The sequence below is a fragment of the Vombatus ursinus genome, unplaced genomic scaffold, assembly GCF_900497805.2.
Source record: "Vombatus ursinus unplaced genomic scaffold, bare-nosed wombat genome assembly UNPS02014780.1, whole genome shotgun sequence".
Classification (NCBI taxonomy): Eukaryota; Metazoa; Chordata; class Mammalia; order Diprotodontia; family Vombatidae; genus Vombatus; species Vombatus ursinus.
Window position 1 is genome coordinate 24,269 of NW_020954558.1, and position 11,384 is coordinate 35,652.

An 11,384-nucleotide genomic window follows, 5' to 3' on the forward strand; every position below is an offset into this window, starting at 1 on the left:
TTTCAAACAGAAACTTAGCAAGTCTCCTAGGCCAGAATCATAATTCTTTTTCTCTCCTTTTGTGATGCCTGTAATGTTAAGCACTGATAAACTTTGGTACATGGATGTTATCCTACCCCATATATAATGACAAATGGAAAGGATGACTATTCGAGTCATATAAGGGTATTGCAAAGGAAGTATACTGATTCACTGACTTCTTAACCAGTAAGTGGTTAAGGAAGAGTGGTGGTTCAGTAGTCTTTATCTCAGGTAACCTTCTGACAAAAGACACGAACTACCCTTTCCCGGATCTGTTTGTTCTTTACACCATAGATGATGGGATTGAGCATGGGGGGCACCAAAAGGTAGAGGTTTGCTAACAGTACGTGGACCACCTGAGGAACCTGATGGCCAAAGCGATGGGCAAGAAATGTAAAGAGGGCAGGAATGTGAAAGGCCAGTATGACACAAATATGGGAGGCACATGTGCCAAATGCTTTAATCCTAGCATCCCCTGATGGCAAATGCAACACAGCCTGAAGGATCATAATGTAGGATGTAGCAATGATTATGATGTCAAAGCCAACCACAGAGAAGGCCACAAAAAGCCCATACCTACGATTTGCTCTGGTGTCTGCACATACAAGTTTCAGTACAGCCATATGTTCACAATATGACTGAGGGATGATTCTGTTAGTGCAAAAGGGCTTCCTGGTGACCATAAAACAGAAGGGGCTCACCCACAACACACCTCTTACCATCACTGCCACACCTAGTTTAGCCACCACTGAGGTGGATAAAATAGTTGAATGGCGTAGTGGGAAACAGATGGCCACATAACGATCCAGGGCCATCGCCATGAGAACACCTGACTCCACAGAAGAGAAGGCATGAATGAAAAAGACTTGAGTGAGGCAGGCATGATACTCAATCTCACATGAACCAAACCAGAAGATTCCCAGCATCTTGGGAAGGGTAGAAGAGGACAAAACTAAGTCAGTGAAAGCTAGCATAGCCAGAAAGATATACATAGGCTCATGGAGGGTGTGGTCAATACGTACCGCATGTAGAATGGTAATATTTCCTATCAGGGCCAAAATATACATGGCACAAAATGGGAAGGCAATCCAGAATTGAGATTTCTCCAATCCTGGTATTCCAAGTAAGATAAAAGATGTAGGATGGAAAGATCTGTTCCCAGAAGATGGCATGATGTGATTTTTGTTGCAAACCATGTTTAGAAAAGGACCCTTGCTGCCAAAAACAAAACAATATATTTAACACTATAATAAACTATAAAATAGAGTTTTTCTGTGAACTAATATAAGGTGTGACCAGGAAATATAGTGACCAGGTGAACAATTCTAATTGTTGTATTAGAGTTTTCTTTTTTTATTTTTTCTTAAATAAAAATAACACAAAGTATACTTATTTTATAACTTCATCAAGGAATACCTTTCAAATGGTGACATGATCAATATGATAAAATATGTGAATGTTTTAAAAAATTTAGAGCACAATATAAATGTTATGGACTATAACCACTGCTGAAATCTTACATTCAATTCCTTCATTTTGAAAGTTGAATCAATAAATACAAGCATGGCAAGTAATGCCAGCAATCACTATAAAGCTACTCCACATGCTCTTTTCTGGCCCCAACCCATTATTTGAGTATTTTCTTCAGGACCTCCTTTTCACAGCTTTTCTTTAATTAGTTGTGTTTGTCTACATCTTCTCCATTATTTTCATCATGATTGTAAAGGTGAGAGATCAAAATAGGATATAATCTGCTAAGGAGGGTTAATGGTTTTCTAGGAGGTCAATGCAGAATAATTCAAAAAGAGGAGGAGCAAAGTTGAGTATACAAGTTACTTCTCAACTACCTATGGAATGTTCTTTTTTACCCCCAGGTTTAACTCTCCTCTTCTGAATGTAAGTTCTTGTTTGAATTCCATATCTTGTTGGTTCATAATCCAAAGGCTTTTTATCTTCAGCCTTGGTTCACAAGACCTAAACCAGATGATTCCCAGCATTCTGGGAAGAGTACTGGTAAGGAGTGACAAATACAAGGAGTACAAAGCAGAATGGATATACAGAACTGATGTAAAGTGTAAGTAAGCCAATCCACAAAACCATATATATATATATATCAACAGCAATATCAATGTTAAGAACAACCATAAAATAATTAAAAAGTAATGTTACAAGCATGGTGCCAATGAAGTACGATGGGACTCTATGGACTTTCTCTTATTCAGACCTATCATTAGCCTGCAAGCCCCGTTTTGTTTTGTTTTTGTCTTTCTTTGTATCTCCAGAGCTTAGTACAGTGATTGGAACATAGTAGACACTTAATAAATGTTTATTGACTGACCTGTCTGAAACTGAGTAGCCATGTCACAGATTTTAGTATCAAAGGATCTTAACTAGGCATCACGTCCAACCCATACCAGAGAAGTAATCTCCACTACAACATATCCAGCTGGTCATTGTCAAATTTGCACTTGACCTCTAGTAAGGGGCAGGAGAGATCACTTCCAAAGATAGTTCTTTCCATACTTAGATAGTTCTCATTGCTGGAAAGTCCCTCCTCTCCAGCATCAGAAAGTTTGGAACAGTGGAAAAGCTGTTGTCCACTGTTTCTAGAGTGACAGTACCTGGGTTCGAGTCTTGCTTCTGAATAATACTTCCTCTATGACTTTGGGCAAATCTATTAATAGCTGTTGGCCTCAGTTTCCTTGATGAATAGGGAAAATGAATAGGTTGGACTAGGTTGCCTCTGACATCCCTTCAATCTCTAGATCTATAATCCTAAGCATAAATTTGACCCTTTCTTTTTTAAAAATAAATTTTGTTGTTGTTTCCTGTTTAAATATCATACGAATATCCTATTTTCATCCCTTTCCCAGAGAAACATTGCATATGATAATAACATATTTTTAAAGAAAACAAAAAGAGAAAGATAAAAATCAGCAAAATTAATCAATACATCCAAAAGTCTGAAAATATGGAATGTGCCATACTAGTAAACTCCCATCTCTGCCAAGGAATGGCAGGGAGATGGAGAATGTCTTCTCATATCTCTTTTCAGGTACCATGTTTGTCTTTTGTAATTATACAAGATTCATTTTAATTGCTTTGTGGTAATTGTTCTTAACATTTATGTTTGTCAGTGTGCATATGGTTTTTGTGGCTTAGCTTACTTCACTCTACATCAGTTCCTGCAAGTGTATCCATTGTTCTTTATATTCCTCATATTACTCAGTTTGTACCCAATAATAATAGACCCTTATATTTATGTACCACTATGTGTTTACCTATTCCTTATTTGATGGGCATCTACTTAAGTCCAGTTTTTGACTACAACAAAATTACAGTTACATTTTTTTTTATGTATCGGGAATTCCTTCTTATCAATGGCATTTTTGGAGTATTCATCTTGTAATGGAATCTCTGAGTCAAAAAATTATGGTCAGTGTAGTCATTTTATTTGTACAATTCTAAATTGTTTTCCAAAATGCTTTTCCCAAAGTATTTATTCACAACTCCACCAAAAAAAAAAATGGAGGGTTGTGATTTTCTCCTAAAAAGTCTCTCCGTTGCCTATCCCTATCTTTTATTATTCTTAACAATTTGCATAGTGTGCTAGGAAATATCAATTTTGATTTACATTTCTGTACTTACTATTTATTTGGAGCATTCTTTTATATGGTTGTTAAAAGTTTGCAGTTCTTCTTTTGGGAAATGTTTGTTCATATCTTTTCACCAATTATCTACTGGGGAATGAGTTGGGGAACAATAGCAGCTGGTTATCTATGTATTTTGGATATCAAACTCTTCTCTGAGAAATTTAGTACAGGTTTCCCCTTTATTTAACTACTCCTTTTCTAATTCTAGTTGCATTATTTTTGTGTGTGAATCTGCAGAAGTCTTTAAATTTCATGAAATCAGATTTATCTATTTTATCTACTTTGTTCATTTAAATTGTTCACCTGTGGCTCCTGGTTTTGTTATCTGAAGAAACTACTTCCTAAACATCTATGAACAAGTTTAATATGACAAACATATCAGGATAAACTGGGAAGTGTTTCACACTTAGCTATATTTAATTCCAAAAGGTTCATAGAGCTTTGTTTCCATGTTCAGGGACATTAAGAAAGTCACAAAGGAACGATAGCATCAGAAAGCTGAGAGTGACTTTAAAAAACATTTAGTCTACTCCTCATTTCAAATGTGAGGAAACTGAGGCCCAGTGAAATAAAATGACTTCACAGTACTATAGAGTCCAATACTCCCATTTTACTATTGAGGAAACTAAGGCTGAAAGAGGTTGTGACTTTCTGAGGTTTAGGATTTAAATGCATATTTTCTTGACTCCATACCCACCTTTTATTCCCTATACCACCATCCTTCCTTGTCTAAGATCAAATAACTAAAAAGTGGCAGAGCCAGGATTTAAACTATAACTTTGTCCTACAAATCAATTTTTGTTCCACAAAAGAGAAATCAAGTTTCTCTTTTTTCTAAAGTATTAATTGTCCAGAAAACTTTTTCTACTATATTGTTTTCATGAGAATGTTCCCGAGTCTTTTAATCCTATAACTAATGGATATATTGAATAAAACTAATCACAGAATTGTGGAATTTTGGAATTGAGGTGATTTCGGGTATTAATTTATTTCAACAAATAGGTAAGCAAGCACCCCCCATAACATACTTGAAAAGTGATTATCATCTCATTTAAATAGCATTACATATGTTCCCAAGCGTATTTATTCATTTATCACTCATCTATTCAAGAGCGTCAATATGTGAGGCACAGAGCTTGACTCTGGGTACAGAATGATAACAGTAAAAATAATTCTAGCTTTCAGTGATTTCATTTCATCCTATTATTCCCAATTAAGTGAACAACCCAGTCTATTCTCTCAATGAATCCTCATGGTATCCCAATAATGTAGTTAAAGATAATATCGTTGTCCTCAGTACTTACATGGGGAAACTGAAATTAAGTAGCTTACTCAGGGAAGGTGATACTGAAATGTCAGTTTTACTTTCTGTTATCCTCAGTATACCATACTGCCTCTAGTATAGATCCCAAATCTAATCCATGGAGAATAATATTTGACATTATCTCCTTAAGGTCAGCTCTTTTATAGATATCTCCTTAGGAATCTTAACTCTGTCCTTTCAGCCAGGACCTGACCAAGTTCTCTCATGTACCTCCTCATTCCATAATCAAAAATCTACTGTTTCTTGATTTTTAACCTCCTCTCTCAGATCACCAATTCCCAATTACCACTTCTTATAGCTTAACATCTTTCTGTCACCCCAAAACTATTCCTAGACTTAAACCCTGCAGACTCACAGATTCCTCTCTTATCTTTTTCCTTTTCCCTCTGTCGTTCCTCACTTGAAACAGATGGTGGAAAGAACAGAGCCTACCCAAAGGAACACTGTCAATTCAGTAAAGTATTGCAAACATCACTCTTCCACATTTTCTGTACGATAACCTGCCCTGGAAATGTGCATAACTCATGTTACCTAAGAATTTTCTGTAGTCATGCTCCAACCTCTGAACTTTTCATTTTTGCCTTCTTTACACCCAGATGTAGCAGTCACAAAAGACAAGACCTGATGAACAAATTCATGCCAAAATGACTAGTATGCAACTAGTATCAGATTTCCTTATCAATCGTAACTTCACAGAACTTAAGAATTGGATGGGAATTTAAAGACACTCCAATGTTCTCATTTTATGGATAAGTTAACTGGTAGCTTGAGATAGGAAGGAAACATGGTGAGGTTGCTTAGTGAATAAGTGGTAGAGTTCAACCTAGAACTGTTATGTATAGAAGTAGTGTCCACCTCTTTGAGATGGACACAAAATAGCATCATCAATGCCCAATTAAAATGATATGATGATATTCCAAGATCTAAGTGATGGGACCAGCATAATATCAAAACACCAAAAGGACATTAAATGTGAAACACAAGATATGACAGTAGTGACAAGGTTGACAGTAATGAAATGCTCAAATAAAGTAAAGTTTATTCAATATAGATGAAGAGATAGATGAGATGTGCTAATGAAGTCAACAGAACTTCATAACTGTTGCATATGAAAGAAAGGTAAAAAGACAGTATAGTCAAAGATAAATGCAACTATGAATAAGGAAAGATTCAGAAAGAGACATAGGTGTAGGTAGAGGAAGATAATGTGCTCTACTTTGAAAATGCAGAATTTAAGGTCCAGATAGGAAATCCAGGTGGAGATGTTTGAAGAAAGTTGGAGATGAGAAGGTGGACATCTTAGTACTTAAGAGAACTAGGCAGAAAAATTAGAAAATTTTTCATAGACATGGTAGATGAAGGAGTAAATGAAGTTGCAAGGGGGCTGTAAAGGGAGGAAATATTTAATGGCAAACTGTGGGAGAATCCTTATATGAAGGCATCATGAATAGCATGAGGAGATAAGAGAAAGCCTGAGAATGAAGAGTTAAATAATAGGAAGAAACTGGAAAGTAGACTCTGTAGTTGAGTTAGGAGAGAATACAGTAGAAGTTACAATAATGTCAGAAGCCACAGAGAATTCAAGAAGCATGTGGACTTCAAAAAGACCACTAGATTTACTGATGAAGGAGTCATTGATGACATAAAAAGAGCACTCCAATAAGGCAGTGATAACATAAAACATACTACAACAACAGTAATAATAGAAATAATACTTAAAGTTTCACAAAGCACTATTATTTGATTAAATGTGCTGAGGAGTGGGTGATAGGAAAGTTTTTAAAATAAGTTTAGTAGTGAAGGGAAGGAGACAGATGTGGTACATCATCTATCTTAGCCACAAGAGTAAAGGGATTGCTTTTCCTTTGTTTTGTTGTATAAGGTTTTGGGAGACTTGGGCATTTTTTTCAGATGGAAAAGAAAGAACAAGTGGCAAGGGAGATATCTCAAGTGAAAAGAGAAATAACTCAGATTCAGGAGGAAATTGGAGGGATTAGCCTTAGTAATGACTGGGATATCTTTTTTAGTGACCAAAAAGAAAGATAGCTTGCTCAGTCAGGAGTATTTGAGGGATTGGAGTAGGGAAAGGAGATAGTGAACATGCTTATATTTGATGGTGTTGCACACTAAAGCTAATTCCCTTAAGTTACCACTGGCTACTTCTCACTCGCCTGTTGCCATCTTGAACATACAGAAGGAGGACCATTACTATAGAAAAAAAAAGATTGATTGGGGTGTAAACAAATGTTAAAAATCCCTACACCAAAGTTTTTGAGTTTTAATTACAGAAGATCACTTCAGGCACTCACTGAAAACCAGTTTACTCTTATTTTACACAAAATCTGATAAGCTTGGTTACTTGGCTTCCAAATGCATAATAGATTGAAATCAGCAAACTACAAGGCAATAGATGCATAGAGTATTTATAGAGTCAAATCTAGTGACAATCTTGAGAAGTGACAAATGACAGACTGATAATGAGATAGTAAAAAGAAAAATAATTTTAAACACTTGACTCAAGAATTCAGAAAGGTTGGTATCTAGGGCTGATTTACTATAGGCAAAAATAGGCCAATACAACAAGTATATATACATACATATATACACACACTCATACATATACATGTACATATATACACACACACATGTGTGTATATATGGACCCATGCCCCAGAACATGGGACAATTGTGTCCATTGCCTCACTCTGTAACATGCCTACAGTGCAAGGGCTGTCCCTGTTGTCCTCATGGCAATGGGCCTCCACTTACCAGGTTTTGCATGAGAGAGAATCTGTGTTGTGCACACATCTCCCCAGAGCAGGAAATAGCTAAAAGTTGCTCCTGAGGTTGGGAATTTATTTTGAGGCAGAAGAGAGAAACTGCTTTTTGTTTTTCTCTATGGCCCTTAGTGAGGAAATCTCTGGGGAGAAGTTGAGGTACAGGAGGGAGGAAATATAAGTATTCCCATGCTGAAACTCGTTGGAGAATTGCCTTCTTCACTTTCTCTGTTTCTTGCATGTCTCTTGGGTCAGGATCTCCCCTGTGCTGTATTGCAGGGAAAGGACACTGTAGATGTACCAATGAACAAAATGATCATGTAAAGTGGTATTGGTTCCTAATTGACAAACAAATAGAAAGGCCTAGGGCTGTATGTAGAGTTGATCTGAAAGGATAAAAGAGGAATGAAGGAAGAAAGGCAGGAACCACCAGTTCTTTGGAACCCTGGAACAAGGGGAGACCTACTATTTGGAGAATTGAAGGAATTCAGCTCCAGAAAGATAAGATGTTTATCTTAGATGAAAAAATGTACTGGGAAAATAAACACTCTCTCTCTCTCTCTCTCTCTCTCTCTCTCTCTCTCTCTCTCTCTCTCTCTCCAAGGGACTCAAGAAAATTAGCCTGAGCGAGTAAGGGTAGATAGGAACCAAGCAACATAAGAAAAAAGGCTTAAAAATCTAAGAGAGAATGCTTTGTTTTCAAAATTAGTATTTTAGTTTTCCCCAACTACAAGTAAAAATTTTTTTCTACATATATTTCTTAAATTGAGTTCCAAATTCTCTCCCTCCCTCCACATCCCCCTCATTGAGAAGGTAAGGAATTTGATATAGGTTACATATGTAAAGTCCTGCAAAACATATTTCTACATTAGTTGTGGTATAAAAGAAAACAAACTAAAATAAAAATCTAAGAAAAAATAAAGTAAAAAAGTATGCTTTGATCTGTATTCAGACTTCATCAGTTCTTTCTCTGGGAATGAATAGTGATGAAATTCTAGGCACTGCCCCTAGCTAGCCACTGCTCCCAGACTCAGTATCTTAACTTCCTCATATACACCACTCAGCAGCAGGCATCACTTGACCACACCATCCATTTAGCCTCAGACAAAACCACAACACCTAACTTTCATTTTCCCTAGACAGGACCACAGTAGCCAGCCAATCAGAAAGCAGCACCACCAGAATGTTGACAAGGATGCTTGCTTACCAGTCTGTAGGAAGGACTTTCCCTAAGATGGCATCTGTGCAGTCAGTAAAGAATCGACCTAAAGTAAATTTATGATGAGGGAGGCTTATTATAATATCATTATAATATATTAATGCCCCCCTTCAAAATGAGTTTCTTCTGTATGCATTGTGGGTAATTGCATGGACCCCTCCCTTATTGTCTAATCCCTTGACAAACCACTCCTGCCTTTTTAAAGTTTGTTTATTATTCATATTTTTGTTGTGTAAACAGCATCATATACTTTATAAAACTGTCTGTCTTGCCTTACTGAAATGGCTAACTCCTCTAAGGAAGTTAACCTGCTTACCAGAGCATGAAACCTCAAAACCATGATAAATGCTTTTACTTGGCTTGGAGATTGTCTGAGTCTGTGGATTCTTTCAAGATGACCCTGCCATAACACCACCTGACCCTCATTAGTCATTTTGGTGTCCCTGGGTGGGCACTTTTCTCTGAGATTCTGGCTCCCTCCAATCCAAAGACAAGTCTTTCCCTTTACCTTCTCTTAGCTGGGAGGTCCTTCAAGTACCTAGGAAGGCTTGACAGGATCATTTGGGTCCTAGCACCCATGGGCCCTTATGGCTAGCAATTACCTCTAGACAAAGGATGCTCTATTTGGGAACTTTGCAGGGAGTTCTTTTTAAACTCATTTTTTCTTTCTCCCTTTTAGTGGGATGCCACTGAAGAGGTGAGTGGTGGCTATAGGGGGGATTTCTTTAGGCTTATGGCATCAATCATTATCATCAATCATTATGAGACTGTCTTCTTCCATACCATGGCATTCCCCACTAGGTTGTCTCTTGGCTAATTGGAACAAATTTGGCTTACAAGATTTAAAAAGGAAGCACCTCATATTTTTCCACAACAGATCTTGGCCTCAATATAATCTAGAGGATCAAGAAAAATGGCCCATGGGTGGGTCCCTCAATTACAATGCCATTTTTCAAATTGACCTCTATTGCTGCAGAGAGAGGAAGTGGACTGAAGTCCCATATGCCTAGGCCTTTACAGTCATTTCATAAGATTCCAACCCTGCAGCAACAGTGTAGGATGCTCCTGGCTAAATTCACTCTAGGCAAAGGAGAGTATTCACTTGACATCCTTGATGATCCTCTCCTCTCAAACCCTGAGTCCCTGCTCACACACCACTGAAACTTGGAGTACATACTCCAACTCCACTAGAGCCAAGCAATTCCTATCAGGAAGCTTGTAGCCTCCTCAGGGACCCTCCCCCTTACCCACCAAATCCCCCTCCTCATTGGTCCCCTGAATCTGTAATCTAGGTGCTGGATTCTACAACCTGTCAGCACTCCCCACTCCTTAGTCCCTCCCATATGAGGAATGAGGCCTTCTTTCTTCCTCCTCCCCAAATCACTCAATCAATCGCCCACCCCTTCCAGGTTTCCCCTTTTGGGAGAAGCAGTGGCCCCTTCATAGGGGACAATTAGAGTTCATGCCCATTCTCAATATCTTACCTTGCCTAGGTTAAGGAAAAACATGATAGTTGATCTGAGGACCCCACTAAATTCACTGAGGTCTTCAGAGCTGTCACTCTACAATTTGATCTTATGTGGGGAGATGTTAATATCTTTATCTCCACAAATTGTGGCACAATTGAGGGGAAAAGGAGAATCTGGGCTTTAACTCAAACGTTTGAGGATGACTTGACTGTGTCTTCCCCTTCAACGTACCTTCCAGGAGGCACTGCTGTCCCAGTTGTTGATCCTGGTGAAACTAAGAAGAGGTTAGCAGAGATAGACAAAAGAGGGACCATATGTTAACTTGCCTCACTGAAGGTATGATGAGAGGGATTAAGAAACAGGTTAATTATGAAAAACTTGAGAAAATTACCCAGGGGTCAGAAAAGAACCTTACCCTTTCTCAAGGCTAGAGGCTCTTAAAAAGTACACCAATATTGACCCCACCTCTCCCAAAGAGACTTCAATCTTTGGCATTTACTTTATTAGTCAGTCTGCCCCAGATATCTGGAGGAAATCACAGAAGTTAGCCTTGCATCCTAAGACACCAGAAATCCAACTTATGGAAACAGCTTTTGGGGTTTTCAACAATAGGGACTGAGCTACAGCCGAGGAAAAGGACTGAAGGACTAGTGCAAGTAACAGAGAACAAGCTCAACTCTTGACTACTGCCGTACCCAGATCCCAGAAGGACACCTCCCATAACACTCCTGGGGAGGGCTCATGCTTCTGCTGTCACAAGCAGGGCCATTGGTCTTGTAACTGCCCCCTGCCTAGGGGAAAACCTCCAGGTCCATTCCCTGTCTGCAAACAGAAGGGGCATTGGAAGGGAAACTATCCAAAAGGGAGTAGACCTGCCTCCTCCCACTGCCCCACATTCCAGTCTCCTCAGGACAAGGAGTT

The 11,384-nt window shown here is 38.2% G+C and overlaps 1 protein-coding gene across 1 annotated transcript; it reads right to left on the reverse strand.

Annotated features, from left to right (window-relative positions):
* Window positions 1-248: 248 nt before the first annotated feature.
* LOC114046001 (olfactory receptor 52R1-like) lies at window positions 249-1,193 on the reverse strand. The gene has a single exon (XM_027866218.1). It carries the CDS (start codon window positions 1,191-1,193, stop codon window positions 249-251), a length of 945 nt encoding a protein of 314 aa, XP_027722019.1.
* Between the last annotated feature and the right edge of the window lie 10,191 nt (window positions 1,194-11,384).

What these genes read in the sequence shown, in the direction of transcription:
- LOC114046001 (XM_027866218.1), bottom strand. Translation starts at nt 1,193, where the DNA reads ATGCCATCTTCTGGGAACAGATCTTTCCATCCTACATCTTTTATCTTA.